Here is an 18210-nt window from a genome sequence, read left to right on the forward strand (position 1 = left end):
GTGTTATTTTTGGCTGCTATTTTTGAACATCTTGTTATTGTTGTAAAGAAGGAGTTTGTCAGAGCAGTGTTCTTGTAGTTGGATGTGGCCCAGTGTCTTGCTCAAGGGCACTTTAGCGATATGCTATTAACAGGGGGCTCAAACTTAGGCTTCCTGGTTTGTTCTAGTTCTCTTTACTTGTTACACAATGCAGCCCTCTAGTGGTCTTAAAGATGACATGCATTTGATACTGAAACTATGCATCTATGCATGAATAAATATACCAATTTTAAGAATTTTCTAAATGTGATAATGGCTGAAATTTGAAAAGGCATCATAGACATAAAATTCAGAAAGACTTTGCTGAACGTTGAACTAACAAATGCAACCCAGAGACACAACAATGAGAAAACAGTGCACTGTTTGACACAAACACAAAAGTGGCTTTTTCTGCAGTCATTCAAAGTCATTGTTTAAACTAACAACTTTTATTATTTTCAACAATGCAAGTTTGTAAAAATATCTTCTTTATGGAGCTTATTTACATTTTTAACAACAATCCAAAGCAAATTTATCAAATCACATTCATTGACAACAACAACAACCATGCCATCAGTAAACAAACAGACTGAACAGAATATAATCTGACTCAAGGTCGGATTCTGAGAATTAAATAACAACAACTACTATTTTATTTCTGTAAAGATATAGTGGAGTAATGTCTACCTGAGCCAAGAATATAAACCTCTCCCCTGTGTGTGAGCTGTAAGTGCATGTAAGTGAATGTGAGCTAACCCCACTAGCCCACACCCACCACAATTCACTGCGCTTATATAGCGATTATAGCTGAAGGCGTCGTTGCAAAAACGTAGTGCCCATCCTCCAGTTCCACCTCAGGTTAACACTGTTAGCTCTGTCAACACTGTAGTTTGCACTGTTAGTGCTGTTAGCTGTGAGCCGTGGCTCAGCCATTGCCATGTTGAGAGCTGTAGGGAGGCAATAAAAAATGCTCTAAATCTCCTATTTAACACATATAAAGCTATGGTCTGCAATGTTTAGAAACTAGCAAAGGTGTGCTAGAATTTTAAATTACACAACCAAGAATCCAACCCAATGTTGCCAATGCTTTTCTCATCAAAGTAGCTAGCAGCACTAGCTCCACAATCACTGAATCTAGCAAGAAAGTGTGTCTGCAACACTGACAGTCCATCCCTTTAGACCTCCCTCCAAAGCCACTCGCTTTACCATCCCTAGCTTTAATATACCTATATCCATATCCATATTTATGATATCACACAATTATACGTTTTATGCACTAAAGTGAAACACTAATTTAAGCATAAAAGCATAGCAAGGATGAAGCAAAAGCAAAAAATAGGTGAGAATCAGGACAAAAGATACAAAAAATGATTTTTTTTTTAATCTGTTATCTCTGTAAATGCATCATCTTCATACAAGTCCTCCAACTCCTCCCTGCTCCCCTCTTTGCTGACATTCCTGTGGGATGACAAATTCTCAGTCATGTTGTTAAAGATGCTAAGTGAGACTGCAGATGAAGATGATGAGGAAGAGAAGTAAGGGGGGAAGGATAACACTACAATTGTCATGGAGTACTTGTCCTCCACAGCTCAGCTCATCACTTGTGCGTCCATTTATTTCAGGTACAGCTCATTGTTGAGCTTTGTTTTCCTTAAATCATCTTAAAAGCTGAACAAACAACTGATGGGCTGTGCTGTGTATGAGGCGTTCAAGCTCAAACTTTTATAACATTTACCTCAAGGAAGGATGAAGATGAGCCGAAGACCCCAATAAGCCCCAAGAGCCACTGCAAGAAGGAGATGTAATGTAATAGGCCAGAATTTATACTCTGTTAGTTTGGAACACAGTTAATGATAAACACAGATTTTATTGTAGCAGGACTGTAGCAATTCAAAGGCTATTTAAAGAATACGTTTTTTAAATGTATTCTCTTTTTGGCCGCAAGTTAGATAAGAAGATTGATTCCACTCTCATCTCTGAACTGCACGTATGAAGCTAAAGCTGTTTAGCTTAGTTTAGCATTAAGACTTGGGGAAAAACTGGGAGAAAACAGATAGCTTCCCTCCAAGTCCACCTACTTGTCCATCTAAAGCTAACTGATAAACATTTTAAATCTTTGTATGAAATTAATCAGATGATATGCAATGTCCTAATAAGAGATCTTTGGAGTTGCTAACAGGCAGATTTTGCTACCTTTGCACAGAGCCAGGCTAGTGTTTCCCCCCATATCCCAGTCTTTGTGCTAAGCTAAGCTAACTGACTGCAGCTTTTGAAATTTTGGACCAAAAACATTTTTTATTATAAAAACCTGATAAGATGACGAATGAGATCCAAAGTTTTCAATATTACACATTATACATTAATACAATATTAAATGAATACTCATGGGAATAAATGATACAATGATACAATACATCATCCCTCCAAGAAGATCAAAATAAAACACTTTGATCTTCTTCTTTAAGCCAACTGTAGCGCAAGACTATGCCGTTGAAATATTGGTCAACGATTATTGCGTCCCTTTTATTATTCAGGTGCTCAAATATAGTTTCAAGTTTTGTCCATCACACCTGCTGTTGTCTGATATTTTACTATTTACATCTCACATGATCTCCACAGATTCCACATGTGTGGGACACTGCAGTGCTGGAGTACTGTTAGTGGTGGGGATGGTGGTGCCTGAGTAACTGTGGAGGAGGATGCATGCAGTTGCAGCTCCACATCCCTTCACATGGAGGTGTAATTAGCTGTCCCCCCCACAGCCAGGACTGGCTTGTTAGTGGAAAACAAGCAGCGCAGCCATTACTGTTGCTGCAGGGGCTTCCATTTAGCTTATCAGGAGATAACTAATGCTGTTATCTGCCTCAGTGTACTGCTAATTTCAGTACCAATACAAATACAGCGTAAGTATTTAGTAATAGTGTATATAAGGATCTTATATATTTATTTATAACATGTTGGAGACACGTTTCACAAATAATGATGTAACTGACTGATCTATTTTTATCGAAGCATCTGCTTGCTGCTTTGTTTTGTAAGATGCCTAATCCCGGCAATCGCAGAGCTGGCAGTTTAGCAGAGCAGGGCAGGCAGGATTTGCAGAGTAGGCCACTTACGTAAGAAGACCTCCGGGGGCAGACATGGACCTCTCCGCCCGTCTGCCCAGACACTCAAAGGGATTACTAAAAGACCGCTTCCTCAGCATAGTCTTCACAAGGATCTTCAGTGGACAAGTGGACAGAGACAGAGACAGTTGCAGTGAAAACACAAAACATTTTCATATCACCAGCTATAGTTAAAATACACTCTTTATTTTTATAGAAATCATATTAATTTCATTGTCTGAAGTGATAATGCTTCAGTTTTTAATACTAAAATACCATCACATATCGTTCAATTATCTCCCCTTTACCTATACTGTCATATAAATACTGCAATTTCACACCTTTAAAGGCAACATGATCAACTAAATGGCTTTTTTGTTTTCTCCCAGGTCTGTTATGTCTACATGTTAATAGTTTTCATGTAAGTGAAGACCACTTCCAGACATATTTTTAGGAAATTAAGTCTTTCTGACTAGAGAGAAAATTAGATATTTCAATTGAAATACTCAAACCAGCAGCCAGCGTTGGTCATTAAAGTGTGAAATAGTGTCCAGAGAGAGAGCGATGTGAGACTCACCACAGCGGAAAGACTAGGGATGAGTTTGACGCTGTTCTGCACCTCCTCCTCAGTGACCTCCACCTCCCTGCAGTGCTCCTCCTCCAGAGGAAGAGGGTTGGAGCCGTTCTCTGTCACCCACGTATGGAGCTGTAACAACACAATAGCATCATTATGAAAAAGCAACAAAAATTGATCTTGAGCATAATGGTGTCTTATATAATATTAGTCAGCTGTGGTAATTTCCGGTCACCTTAATCTCAGGAATGGTGATTCGTGTTTCAGGGTTCTTATCCAGCATCCTCTCAATGAGCTCCTTCAATTCATAACTTATTAATGGTCTGTAAAAAAACAACAACAACAACAACAACAGTATTTTACAGATAAATATGTTTTGGACAGTATCACCTGATACAACCCCAGCTCAGGGGTTAAGAAACATGAAAGAAGTGACAAAGTTGGATAAACCGGATTTTCATTTTCATTTTAAATTAAACAAAGTGGTGTGGAGAGACTGCTGGCAGAGACAGGTGGAGAAGGGGCCTTTTGTAGGAGGATCAGATGCCACAGATTGGATAGTAAGAGTTAGTTGATCGAGAGCGTCTTGAAACAATAAAGGAAGTCAGGTACACAAATACTAAAAACGTTGCAGCATCCCTTTTTCCTCCTGACATGTGACTACGAGGAACAAAGTAGAATGAAGAGTTGATTGACCTTTTCACAGAGAACTTTTCTTATTGTCTAAGAATAATATCATCAACTACACCTAACACAGGTGTAGTTGATGATATTATTTGCAGCATTGCATTGCAATCATGTCGGGAAAGGAGCCAGCTTTAATTATATTATTTCCACCTGTGCTTTGACAAGTCAAATTGTCAGCACAGAAGACCATATCTGTGTCAGATGAAATTTGGAACGAAAGAGAAACTAGCATCAACAGGCGTGACATTTCTTTCTGGTTTTTGATAATATGTATAATATGTTAGAAGCTATTGCATCATAGGACAAAGATGAGAAATAAAAAATCTGCGATAAGAGGATAAAAACTGCCATTGTGTTTCCTGCTTTCATTACAATTACCAATATATCTCTCTTCCACTACCACATGATCTGCTCATTTAATCACTTTTTTCTCTCCAATTAAAAGAAAGCTTGTCTGTAAAGTTTTATAGTCAAATCTACTGTAAACACCTTTACAAAGTGTGATTGCAGTTGTTGTTTTCTGTGTTAAAAGCATTCCTCTGAGGAAATACTACAGTAGTCTTGAACCCATACTGATATGTTGTAGCTACATTTAGAATATCCTACCACATAACAAGCCAGTTAGATATTCAGCTATCAGAATCTTTTGAATGTTTGCTTACGTCTCTGGAAACTCCACAGGCTTGTTCTTGATCTTGTTGTGCAGAGAGACAATGTATTTGTCATAAAAAGGGCACTGGAACAGGAAAAACAAAATGAAGTGATTAAAACCAAATGATGGACTTTTTTATTCTATATGTTGTGAGCTTTCTTACCTTCCCAAAGACAAAACAGTAGAGTGTGACTCCCATCGCCCATATATCTAATGCCTGGTGAACAAACAAAGCTCTCAATAGGCTGTTGGACAACATTTCTTAATAATTTCTCACAAAATGAAACACAGTCTGACATGATGAGACACATCTAAAACAAATGTGATTCAGTGTTTTTCTTTGTCTGTTTTCCAGTTTGCCAACAGAAGAAGTTTCTTCTCACCTTCCCGCTGAAGCTGTGCTCGTGTTCGGTAATCATCTCCGGGGCCATGAAGGCCGGCGTCCCCGCCGTGCTCGACAGGAGGGCGTCCGTCCCCTCAAACTCATTGCTCACGCCAAAGTCTGCAATCTTGACGTGACCGTCGTCCCCAAGCAGCAGGTTGGAGGGTTTGATGTCCCTATGGATGATCTTGTGGTAGTGCACTGGACAATGAAAAGAAGTGAACATGTTGATCGTGGGATAATCAGCTCTATGGTCATTTTAAAACAGTTACAAATTACTTTTAGCTTGTTTAAGACACCAAACTTTCAGATGACTTTAACACATAAAAGCAACTACTGTATGTGAAAAATAAAAATGTTTTAAAGCAAAGGTTACAAGATATTTTGAATCTTATTATTAATCTGTGAACTTACAGTACTCTATTCCCAGGATGATATCTCTGAAGTAAAAGCGAGCCTGGTCCTCTGTGAAAGGGTCGTCTGTAGGCACCTCCATCACCGGGCTGACCAACACGAGAGGTGGAGAAAAGACGGAAAAAGTTAATACAGATATTATATCTTATGGTACAATTTAAATGCCCAAACATAAATGCACAAAAACATACCCCTTTGTCATCAAATCGAAGGCTTGAGGACAAATAACCAGAATCGAATGACTCCCCCATTTTATATTGACATACAAGCAGATCATTTAACTGACTGTAAAACAGATAAGTGAGTCCCTACCCATATGAAGTCCATCTTCAGCAGGATCATCAAGCACCTGCAAGACATGTGAAATTCAGCAACTTCATATTCTGCACTGTTTTACACAAATATATGTATTCTAGTTAATCATTTTATATTGTTTGGGTTTTAAAGGTCCTACATCACCCATTATACACGCACAGATGTGATCTCACTTATTTTTGGCTGATTAGAGCTCTTCCCATGACTGTGTGTATGTAAAGCGTCACCACCTTCAACCGGAGCAGAGTCCTAATTAGCATCAGTATAAAAGAACACCTGTAGGAGTGTGCTTTAGGTTTAACTATAGCATTTCATCCAAAGGTTATTTCATTGGACCCTCAAACCACACTCCAATCAGTTTTCTTCCATAATGTAAGAATGCAGGATGTGTGCAACAGTTGAGGACTGAGTCTTCAGACTGACCTCCACCAGTTTAACAACATTATGATGGTCCAGTTTCTTCAGAATGGCGATCTCCTTGTACACTTTCTCCAGAGGAAACACAGCGTTTGATCCTTGAGGAGGCAGGCGGCCTGGAATTACATACCAAAATATATCATAAGCAACATGAATGAATTAGGAAAACTCATTACACATTTAACTGTTGTTAGAGATGGAGGTTTTCACTCACGCAGAAATCCAAACTGCTTCATCAGCCTTTTCTTTGAAACCACTTTCATTGCCTTAAAGAAATGAGTTTAAGCAAATTATGGAAATGAAAAACTGGACAGTACAAACATACACTTCCGTAAATGCACATTTTATAAGCTTCAACTCACATAATACTGCTCAGAATCTTCATTATATGCTAATTTTACCACTCCGTATGAACCCTAGGGTGTAAGAATAAGAAAGGTAAACAGCTTTATAAATCCTATGTCATAATTTCTGTTTCACCCTTGCTCATTGGGTGACTATGTGCAAAAATGTTAAATCACCTTTCCAATCTCTTTCTTCAATTTATACTGGTTGAGCTGGACACAATCCTGCAGAAATTGAAAAGAGAAATCAAACAGTATTATATAACTTTAAGAAAAATGTTTTAAAAAGTCAAAAATCCAACTCTGAGAATCATTTCTGTTGTTCAAGTCTCACATCAGCATCTGTGATGGACACACGTTTGGTCTCGATGGTGCGCTGTCGGGCCATGCGGCTCCCTCTCTCCTGCAGTGACATCTTCCTGTCTGAGAGTTTGCTGGCCCTCGGAGCACCGGGCCTGTAGCCATTGGGTGTGGTTGTGCCGTCGGCGGCCACGTTCATGGCTGCCACCAAGTCGGCCAGCTCGCCCTGGTGCTCCGAGTCCAGCTCTGTCCTGCAGACTCTGTCGTCGCTCATGGTGGTTAGTCCTCGTTCACTCACAGCTGAAGTCCCAGAGCTGGCGTGTTGAACTCTCCAGATAATGCATCACTGCACTGTGAGGGTGTGGAGGCAAAAAAACACTGCTAAGGAAAGGATCATACAGCTAGGTTTGTAGAGGTGTTAAACTTGGTTACCTGAGCTGACTTTCCTTTTGTTAAATTCGTTATGTGGAAACTCTGTGTTGTTGTACTAAAGTGTTTCAGGCAGGCTCAAAAATCTCTACCAAACAGCAAACTTTCTTTTTACAAGAAACCAAATTTGCTCCCCGTTTGTCATCTTGGATTGATTTTCTGACATCAAAGCTTGCAGATGCAGGGATGTTTAGCAGCTGATTCTCATATCTTGAGAGATGTAGTATTTCTCTCTCAAGCAACTTTAAATATCTCTGCACAGATGCAGACCATACCATACTCAAGTGAAGTCACTTTAGTCAGCGGCATTGGGGGCAGAAGACTACAAGTTTGGAAATGAGGTCAGAAAGAAGGGAGCTTACCAGACCTCTGTAGCCGCTCCTCATCTCTGCTTGAGACTAGCGAATCAAGGAAAAAAAAAAAGAAAATGTTTCTGGTTCTGCAGCATCGATTTTGACCACCTTTTAAAACCGCCCATCATGAGTCTGATAAATGCTAAAGGAGTGCAATGCTAAACGGGTGGAATACTCCTTTAAGAAAGTGTTTGGAAAGTGTGAAAAGTATAGTTTATTATTTTTAGTTAATAGGCTAAACAAGCAAACCAACCTGTTGTCTAACATTTACAAGTATTAAAAGTTTCTCTGACACCTGCACAGGTGGCTACTCTGTTTTATTATACCTCTAGTAAGGCTGCAAAGTCAGTGTGAAAAACACACGCACAGACACACTTTTTCTGAAAAACAGGTCTAATCAGGCAACATAATTGAAGACACCTGTGTAGGGTCTTTGACCTTTCACCCATAAGTTAGAAATGCCAAAATAACCTCAGAAATACAGTCAATATTGTTGTTTTAACACCTTAAATGAATGTGATAATCGTGTTTTATTTACCAGCAACATACAGAACAAACTCATGGAACTCCTTATATTATAAAAAACATTGTATTGAATGAGTAATAGACTTTTACACCATATATTTTGACCAACCAACCAACCAAGCAAGAATATCTGCTGCAAAATGTCTGACTTTTGGCTTTATAAACATCACTGACCACTCATATTACCATCAATAACATTCATCATTATAAAACTATTTTATATTCCTTTGACGCTTTTGACTCCCAAACTGCAGCTTAAAGCTTGAAAACGGCCTGTTCTCTTGTCCTCAGATTTGTTTAACAGATGACAAAGGCCCATAGATAAGAATTAAAGCTAACATCAGAGATAAAAACAGTGTGAAATGTGAAATCACCCTCTAACAACAGTCTAGCAGCTAAGAGTCATCTCCTTATGTGTTCGACTCACTGTTGCAGTACCGAGAACTGAAAAGCTTCTTATGCAACAAGATAGAAAGCTTTACGAGGCAAGAAAATGCATGCTACTTACACGGTAACAAAACTAATAGAATATACATATTTTTTAAAGAAAATATGCCTTTGCAACATGTAAAGCTATAAAAAATTTCAATAAAAATGATGAAAAAGAGCTACTGACAGACAGTGAAAGCCTGAAACTAATTTGAATCCCCTCTAACACTAATAATGACACAAATAAAATACTGTGCAAGATAGAATATGAGGTGAATTATTTGTTTTACTCACACAGTGGAGGTGTCCTCTGTTGATTGCTGTTGAGGTTAATCTGCATGTTGCTCTCAGGAGAGAAAACTCTGTGTCTCAGCAGAGGACTTTCACTGGCAAACAGCAACGTTAGTCTTTAAAAGGATTAACTGAGGCTACATATAGCTGAGGCGGAGTGATTCTGAGGACACACACACACACACACACACACACACACACACACACACACACACACAGTAGAAATATATATATATATATATATATATATATATCCTATATATATATATATAACATATATATATATAATTCCCTAACATTAAATGAGTGTTTCAATTTACCTTGGAATTCTGAAAACGTATAGCATAGGTATGAAAGTCAATGGTATCCTAACAGACAAACTCATGTGACAGAATTGTGTAAAGGAGAAATCATTTTAAATGATTAAATACAGCGTATGAGTACAGAGAATGACACTGCGGCAATGCCATTGATTGATATCAATCAATCAATTAATTGATAAAACCAATTTTGCAAAAGAAACTTAAGGTGAATCAAAATATGAACACGACTGCAGTCTATTGTCATCCTCATTCTTTCATAGAGGCGTTATGTCTCGGAAACACAGTAATAATGTTAAACACGTGTGTCTTTTAGAGCCACTCGTGTCCTAAAGCATGGACACTAGGCGATTAGTTTTCCGACAGTCGACAGCCCTTGAATGCATCATTACCAGCTCACATGGCGCCCCAGCAGGAAGGACTGGGAACAAACAGGTACCAAACTTTGATGAAGAGAAGAGCTTCCAGCGTGGAGGAGTCATCATGTCTCTGTCGGTGCAGGTTGTCGCTCTGAGGACCAGAGAGCTGCGAGAGCTGCTGGAAGATGAAGACAAAATAAATCACACCATCAGGTGCGCTGAGAAGGTCAGTATCTGACGGGGAGACATTCAAAATAAGTCGGATTTTACGCATGCACAAATTATTAAAGTTGCAGCTTTTTTTTCATATATTATGGCGAGTACATAGCATATTACTCTTCTAGTAAACACAATTCTCACTCACTGTTTCTTGAACTATTCGCCGTCATTCCCAGTTCCAGGGGCTGCAGAGGGCTGCAGAGAATCTGCTGCTTTCAAATAAAGAAATTGCCAAAATCGGTCTTTCTCAAAAACCTAAATTTAGAGACGCTAAATTGCTCCTAGCAATGAAGTACAAACAGCTGGAAAACATTAGAAGCATCATCCAGGCTAAACAGGAACTAATTGGTGAGGTTTTAAATATATTCTCTATTTCTCCCACTTATTATGTTTCAATCTGGCTGCCTTAATGTCAAATGCTAACTGCTTACTTTGTTTTGCAGCAGAGAAATACAGTGTTCACGATGCTCAGTGGAGTCTCCTAAAGAAGATAAATCATGCAGAGCAGGAGAGTGAGGTAAGTGTAATCATTTTCTGTCATAGCAGTTTTTTAAATACAGTTTATATTAAATGAATATGTTAATAGTTTGTTTTAATAAACGGTAGATAATGAGATGATGCCTAACAAATGATCAAAAATACTTTTTTATTGAAAAACCCAAGTTCTGCAGCAGATAAATACGAGCAGCCCTGCTACGGTCATGAGCAAGGCTAACTCTCTTCTAATAAACTTAACATAATGACAAAGTGTGTCCGATACATGAGACCAGGGTACATAAGTCATTCTCTGTAAAGACATTAGAGATTTCTACATTTGGGGGTGATATATGATATATACTGCACATATATAGGCCTATAGTCTTACCCTCACTGGTAAGGCTGAAACACAGCACCACCCCTATTATAGAAAAGGCCCGGAAAACAAGGCAGCATTGAAGACGAAAACAGAAATGTCAGACCTGTGGAAGAAACAGCTGGTTGTCCTGAGTCCTGAGCAGACAAGTATCACGTCAGTTATGAAAGACAATATTTCAGGCTGGTTCAGAAGCAATGGAGAGGTGTAATCTTGTGCAACATAATATCCATTGAGTATGTGTGTAATTGTTTATAATGAGATACTTCTCCCAACAGATGCTGTTTCAGAGGTTTGCAGAGGGGAAAGCGACGCTGGCAGAGTTCCTGGATTCCTTTCTCAGCTTGAGGAAACTCCAACACATCAGGATGACCCTGGTGAAGAAACTCAAAGAAACTATTGAACTTAGATCAACACAAAGGCTCGGTGAGACTCACCCCGACACTTTCTCTGCAGAGGAGATACAAAACGCCTGCCTCCCAGTCTGCGGACTAACCACAGCTGTCATCTTACCTGCCTGCTGCCACCCTCCATTCCTGCTGCCCCTTGGTGCCCATGCAAACACTGTTCACCGTCTACAGCATTTACCGTTTTGTTACGATTACAAGAAGGCCATACGTCCAGGAGCGCACGGACGGGGCCCGAAATGGCCGGTGAAACCCGTCCATCTTCAGCCTCTGAAGTTTCAGCAGAGGAAGCGTCATCAAGAACCACAATGAAGTCCAATTCAGCGTAAGATTTATGATTTACATTTTTTTTTAAAGTTAACATAGTGAAAATAGTTACTGGGTCCATAGCATCAATAATCAGATTTAGACTTTATTCTAATTAACTTTTTGACCTTTCATATGTAATACGTTGTAACTTCTTGAACGAACAGTAGTAAACACTGATGGAAAGAGAGGTTTGGCATCTAGGAAAACAAATTGATATCAAACTCTCAAACTCAGATAAGGTAATCCCAATAGTATCCAAAAAGCACTGGGAATACAAATGGATGGATTTAATACATATAGAGGCTGAAATACTGAATTTATTTTTGTCGTTACAGAGAGTTGAGACTAAATGTTCAGGAGTTGCATGTCAGACATCAGCTCCTATTTTTGGAGCAGAGTAAGTGGTGAGAAAGTACACACTGAGAGCTTTATATGTTTACATGATGATTTCTTTGAGATTTAAATAAACAGGTCAGCCTTTTTTTGATTTATTTGGTAAGTCTTGCAATATAGTCTCATACCTTTGACTATCTAAATCTCACTGTATTTTAATCCAAGTATCAAATTGTCACGGTTCAGACACTTAATACTATTGACAAATATTAACATTATTCTAAACGTTAGATTCTTAATCTTTCAGAGTTGTCCCTTTGAAATGGTATATTTCCACATAAATCCTGAGGTGCAATTACAGGTTCACCCTGTGACTATATATTATTAACCTGAAGATCGAACCATTTCCAGATCAATTCTGTGATGAATTATTGTAACCTGTTGCTTGTTATTTTTATGTTGCTTGCCGACTTGACAGCAGTCTTCCCAAGCCTTTGGAAATCCCACAAAGAAAGTTTCTGAATGATTTAGTGTATGAAAGTAATAAAAACATTTAAACAAATGTTGGTCATCTACTTTTACACTGTTGCCCTCAACATATCAATGAGCTTTTAGTCACTTCTCTGTAGGAGGTAGATGATTGATAGACAGATAGACAGACAGACAGACAGAGACAGACAGAGAGATAGGTAGGTAGTTAAAAAGAGTCTGCAAAGCAAAGCGCATCATCATCTGAAAGTGAGAAAACTTCAGCCAGATGACAACTCCAAATGTTAAACAGCTTATTGCACAAAAAGAAAAATGCTGCAGCATCATATCTGGTAAAACCAAATTAGTGTTTCGTCGAGTCAGAAAAATGTTGGTCACTGTTGGCTCAGTGAACTGGAACTGCTCACCGACACTCGATATCTCTGATCGTCTGTGTGCAGAGACTCCTGCCAAGGTCAGCAAAGGAGCATTAACAACAGTTTTATTCACCCATAGTTCCCCCTCTTCATCCTGACATTAACCAGTTATCTTTTCATAAAAGGCCAAAGGTAATCTCGTAAAATGAATTATTTGATCAATATCTTTGTGTGTGTCCCAACTCAATTAACGTGCCTAAACACTCACTTACTGAGGGTTAGCCAGAGTGCCATATGGCCCGGCACAGCTTGCCATATTAATTCAACCATGGAGAAGCCTCACTGGCACTATAGGAGATGATGAGCAAGGTGGAGCATGTTCACAGGCTTTTGTTGCACCACAGTCTTCAGTTACATCTTTGTCAGCAGCCTCTTTTGTCCCACAAGACTTAAATTGGGCAATTTTCTTGTCTGTCAGCTGATTGTTTTGTCCCTCTCGCCTCTTTCACCTCCATGTCTCTGCATTGTTTGATGGAGAACCCACATATTTTTTCAAATAAATGTGTGAAGCTCGAAGCAATTGGTGACAATTAGACACCCTTGCTGTATCTGATATTCCTTTAAAATTCCATTAAAATGTTTGTACACAACAAGCGTCATTGGGTCATATTCTAAAAATACGGCAACACACATTGTAAGCATATTCTTAATGTAAACACAGCTGTTGTAAAAAGCTTGAGTCCTGTCTGAAAAGCCTTCCATTGACTGTCAGTATGGACACGTATCACATAGTTAGCTGGGGTTTTATCTCTGCGTTGAATGGTTGCATTTAAAGGGGATTATACAGTAGAGTATTGATGACAGCATCCTGTAGTAGATAGTGCAGGTATGGAGTGACACTTAGTGGGGTTTGTCGTGTATGAAATGTTGGTCAATGGTGGTTGACAGTTTGAAAATGCTCTTTAATTTATTATTTATTTTATTTATTTATTTATTTATTCATTCTTGTGGATTATGTCTAGTGGGTGTGGTTCCAGTTTCCCTTTTTTAATTGTATGATTCACAGATGCACACATTATTGCATATTATATAGACTTTTCAACATCTATATAATGTAAAGTAATGTAGAGTATTAAATACATTTGAGTTATGTTTTTTTTTTGACGTGTTCATTTCCATCTCAAACCTAAAGTTTACTTTGGCAGTATAGACTACAGAACTGTGGCTCATTCCTAAAATGATCGAATCAACTAGTAGATTGACAGAAAATCAACTCTTCCAAGATATTCTCCATGCAGTTCCAGCTTCCCACCTGTGAGGATTTGTTGCTCTTATGTGACAGCAAATCTGAATATCTTTGGGTTTTGGAGTGTTAGTCAGACAAAACAAGACAAGGCTGATAGAATTGTGATGGACATTTTTCACAATTTTCATATTTTAAAGACCAAAAGATTAACTGATTCATTGTAAAATATAATTGGCATATTAATCCATAATGTAATATAACAGTTAATTGCAACCCTAATTCCTAAACATTCATATGAAAGACTGCATAAAAACGTTTCACCTGACACTACTTATGAAATTCAAAACCCAATCAATGAAATCTAAAAATAAATAAAATAAAAGTTAAACTCTGACAGGAGGAAGCCCCGCATCCCCGTCCACACCAGACTTCACCCTGTAAATAGTTAATTTTCTCAGTAAACATTTTGACGTTACTAATAACATTAATAATGACCCCGTTAAATGTCTCATTAAACCATGACAATGTGACAACAGCATGCACAATACCAAGACCCCGAAACTGAAGCAGCTAAATGGAATTCAGCCATCATTCATTTCATCATTTACACCTGTGCTTTTCTTACTGTGACATGCCAAAATGTCCTCAGTGATTAAGGCCAATTAAAAACATTAGTAGAAACATTGCTAGATCTATTACAATAATGTGCGCATTGTCAGCAACAATTCAACGTTAATCATCCCTGCAGTTTTCCTTTTCACTGTAGTTTCTTAAAGAATGGCAGTTTATTCCTTGAAAGAGAACAGGTCTGGATCAGCAGCAGTCAAAACCTCATTGTCTCTCTTAAGCAGGTGCTGCTTGATACAGACAGTCGTGGTTATTGCGCATCAATAACAACAAACCGGTGCCAAACCAGCTGTCAGAGCACTGAATCCCGGGACTGTTGGAATCTTATGATAGCTCTCTTAATCTGCTCGAAGCTCATGAACATTACAATGTTCCAGGAACCCAAACGGAGAAATGCGGGTATAAATCTGAAAAAACAATGAGATGAATCAAGAAAACATTTAATTTACTTTTGCTTCGTCAAACTCGCTCTTGAAAACAACACTATTTTAAAATAAAACAAAACAGCAGAAACACGACAACATAAGAAAAGAAGCATGATGTGAAGGTGAGATAGAAGGAATCCCATCTCAATAAGCTTTAAAAGGAAATACAAAAGTCATGGAACACACAAAAGTAAACAAACTACATACCCCTTATAGAAAGCTGTGGGTCCCTCTTTCATCAGCATGATTAGGCCACAGTTAATAGCGCCGCTGTACTTCCCAGGCGCTGAGTTCATGAAGCGTGTTTTCACCACATCCACTGGAGACACCACAATGGTGGTGCAGAAACCTGCTGCGAAGCCTGCTGTGAAGTGACACGGCATGTTGTCTGTGGGAAACAATTTGATTTAGGTATTAAGGAGAGCGTGAAATGCTGAGGACTTAATTTGACGAGTTTGCACTTGCCTGTCATCAGGTTGTACTTCAGGATGAGCTCCTTAATGATGTCGTACGTCACCAGCTCGGAGCAGTTTACTATGGCATTACGAGTTATGTTTGGCAGACAACCTGAAAAGACAATTTAACATTTTTATGGAGAACCTTAAAATGGAAAATGTGCCACATTTAATGTGGAAGTCCAATCAGTGTTGATGGTAAATGTAGTCAAGGTGAAGCCATACATTCCTTAGCAGCCAAAAAGCTCTCCTGTCTACCGTTCCAGTTTACCTTTCCAGAGCCCTCTGAAGCCCTCATCTCTGGCGATGGTCTTGTAGGCATCAAACGTGCTGTTGTATCTTTTCACAGAGGCGGACCCGCAGACCTGAGCCTGGAACCGGATTTTCACCACATCAGTGGGCTGCGCGAAGGCCACTGCCATCGCCCCCGTGGAGCAGCCTGCCAGCAGCCGAGCCCCAATTCCTGCATCTGTGATACAAGCAAAGACGCTTGTTTCCTTCTGATGACACAAGCAAGTTTACAGTGAATAGAGACTGAACAGGGGTGCGGTTTTGATAACGACAGTGATTGTAGTTAGACAGAAAGGGAGACATTTAGCAGTGGAGTTGGCCTTTCAAAACATCTGTTCATTTTTAATGACAATTACCTGCAAACAATCAAGGAATAACATGTTATACAGATTACCCTCAAATATGAAGCTTCATTTGCATTATGAAACACCTCAGGTATCAGTGGTGTAAACGTTCAAGTTAATGATGTCGCAGAGATGGATGTGGAACAAGTAAGGCCTCCGGCATCAACACAAACCTAATCTCTGAAAGAGGAATCTGACCCTACATAATGGAGCTGGTTTTCAGTAAAACCAGTATTTTGAGCACAAGCATTCGGCTTCCTATTCATTGCAATAGTCTGTGAATAGTCTCTAGTTTGCAGTTATAATATCAGGAGTCTTTTATTTATCCTACAGTATAGGTCCAATTTCATTTTATATATTGGGGATAGAGTGTAGATAACGATACTTTATAGACCAAAAAATGATAGAGAAACTGGCTTGCACAATATCCTATGTTTACGCTTCTGCAGTTATGGAAATTGGCAAACTACAATTTAACTTTCTGACACTTCTGAAAGATCTGAGAGATAATTTACTCCACTGCTCGACTGTCTGTTGAAACATTTGGACACCTACTCTCTGACCCTTTGGTGTAGAACCCCTTCATGGTGTCATACAGGCCGATGCGGACTGAGGCGAAGCCCATCTGTCGATGCAGCCCTGCCACCAGTCCACTGTAAAGACTCCTGGGGCCCTCGGTCCTCACCATGGTGAGGAGGGTGCCGAACACACCTCTGTATCTTATCCTTTGGCCTTCCAGTGAGGGCTTGGATTCACCTTGAATCTAAAGTCACATAAATGCACAAAATGTTCAAAACATCCCCCAACAGATCGCTCATATGTGCAAACTGTGGCAATAATGTGTTATTGTTAATCTGTTCTGCTATTTACATGCCTATTATCAGTTTCCTTTAAATTGTTATGCATTACATAATTGGTTTGACATGTTGCAACATACACTTTTGTTAGAATTGTTCTCCTGTTCAGCCTGATGAAAAGAAACACAACAAGTAAGGCTGTAGATTAAGCACATGCCTTGTTCGAAGGAATTTGGGGAATGTGAGGACCTCATAGGTACAAGTGTTTGCATCAAACTTTACTTAAAGTATTTTTCATGCAGAATTACCCATTTCAGAATAATGTTTATTATATTACCGGTTCATAATAATGGATGTATCACTTTATTGTTGCAGCTGGTAAAACTTAAGCTAAGTTTAATGACTTTATACACGGCTGGGTCTCTATCTATAACAATACATGATCATTTGTAAGTAGATTATATTTTTTATTTGATGATCTAAATCTGCAGAATAACAATAGTCCACCATGTGGTGACATGACATTTGCAGAAAATGAAATGTAACAGTTGAATGAATGTATTAAATGTGCAGAAGAAATATATACATGTTCATTTTCAACATATCTAAGGGGATTTGTTGGGGGTTTCATGACCTCAGTATTTCAAACACTGTATCATCATCATCATCACTGACTTTTTAGGCTACAGGTGATAGTCCTCACCTGCAGTCTCACTTTGGCTGTGTCCAGGGGATAAGTGACCAGTTCGGCCACACAGCCAGCTGTTCCGGCTGCAAAGATCTTGACAGCGGCTGTTGGGGACAGATCGGCAGCTCCTCCACCGACCATGACTGATGAGCTCAAGAGGATCAACAGTCTAATGAACTAAATAAAGCAGCGTCTTCAAGTATTAGATACTAATCCATCCTACAATTTAAAATACTCGGAGCACGAATCATCTGTCCCTCCATGTCAGATCCGGGTGGGCTATAGATAACTCTCCTGCAGCCGAAGTAAAGCTTCAGGTAGTGAAAAGTTTGTCTTTTGAATGCCAAGTTCTCCTGTTGTGCCATTAGTCATAAAATTGCTCCAAACTCTCATGTCACTGTTAAACACTGTACCAGGCAGCCTCCGCAGACACCCAGCAGCAGACAGCGTGAAGCCGG

The 18210-nt window shown here is 39.1% G+C and overlaps 3 protein-coding genes across 3 annotated transcripts; 1 reads left to right on the plus strand and 2 right to left on the minus strand.

The window, feature by feature from the left end:
• Window positions 1-1397: 1397 nt before the first annotated feature.
• camkk1b (calcium/calmodulin-dependent protein kinase kinase 1, alpha b) lies at window positions 1398-7481 on the minus strand. Its single transcript, XM_054601806.1, has 16 exons — window positions 7242-7481; window positions 7085-7132; window positions 6926-6979; window positions 6778-6829; window positions 6570-6679; window positions 6144-6180; window positions 6023-6044; window positions 5832-5920; window positions 5419-5618; window positions 5199-5252; window positions 5046-5119; window positions 3932-4019; window positions 3700-3828; window positions 3135-3238; window positions 1754-1804; window positions 1398-1476 (listed from the first exon to the last, which is right to left on the minus strand). The coding sequence occupies exons 1-16, from the start codon at window positions 7479-7481 to the stop codon at window positions 1398-1400; spliced, it is 1431 nt and encodes a 476-aa protein (XP_054457781.1).
• Window positions 7482-9890: 2409 nt separating this feature from the next.
• Window positions 9891-11704, plus strand: LOC129097400 (vacuolar protein sorting-associated protein 37D-like). The gene is made up of 4 exons (XM_054606246.1): window positions 9891-10139; window positions 10309-10480; window positions 10576-10649; window positions 11264-11704. Exons 1-4 carry the CDS (start codon window positions 9891-9893, stop codon window positions 11702-11704), a joined length of 936 nt encoding a protein of 311 aa, XP_054462221.1.
• A 3340-nt stretch (window positions 11705-15044) lies between these two features.
• LOC129092276 (mitochondrial uncoupling protein 2-like) lies at window positions 15045-17893 on the minus strand. The gene is made up of 6 exons (XM_054600170.1): window positions 17768-17893; window positions 16823-17030; window positions 15904-16101; window positions 15643-15744; window positions 15385-15565; window positions 15045-15159 (listed from the first exon to the last, which is right to left on the minus strand). The coding sequence occupies exons 1-6, from the start codon at window positions 17891-17893 to the stop codon at window positions 15045-15047; spliced, it is 930 nt and encodes a 309-aa protein (XP_054456145.1).
• Window positions 17894-18210: the final 317 nt, after the last annotated feature.

This window comes from Anoplopoma fimbria, chromosome 1 (assembly GCF_027596085.1).
Source record: "Anoplopoma fimbria isolate UVic2021 breed Golden Eagle Sablefish chromosome 1, Afim_UVic_2022, whole genome shotgun sequence".
NCBI lineage: Eukaryota > Metazoa > Chordata > Actinopteri > Perciformes > Anoplopomatidae > Anoplopoma > Anoplopoma fimbria.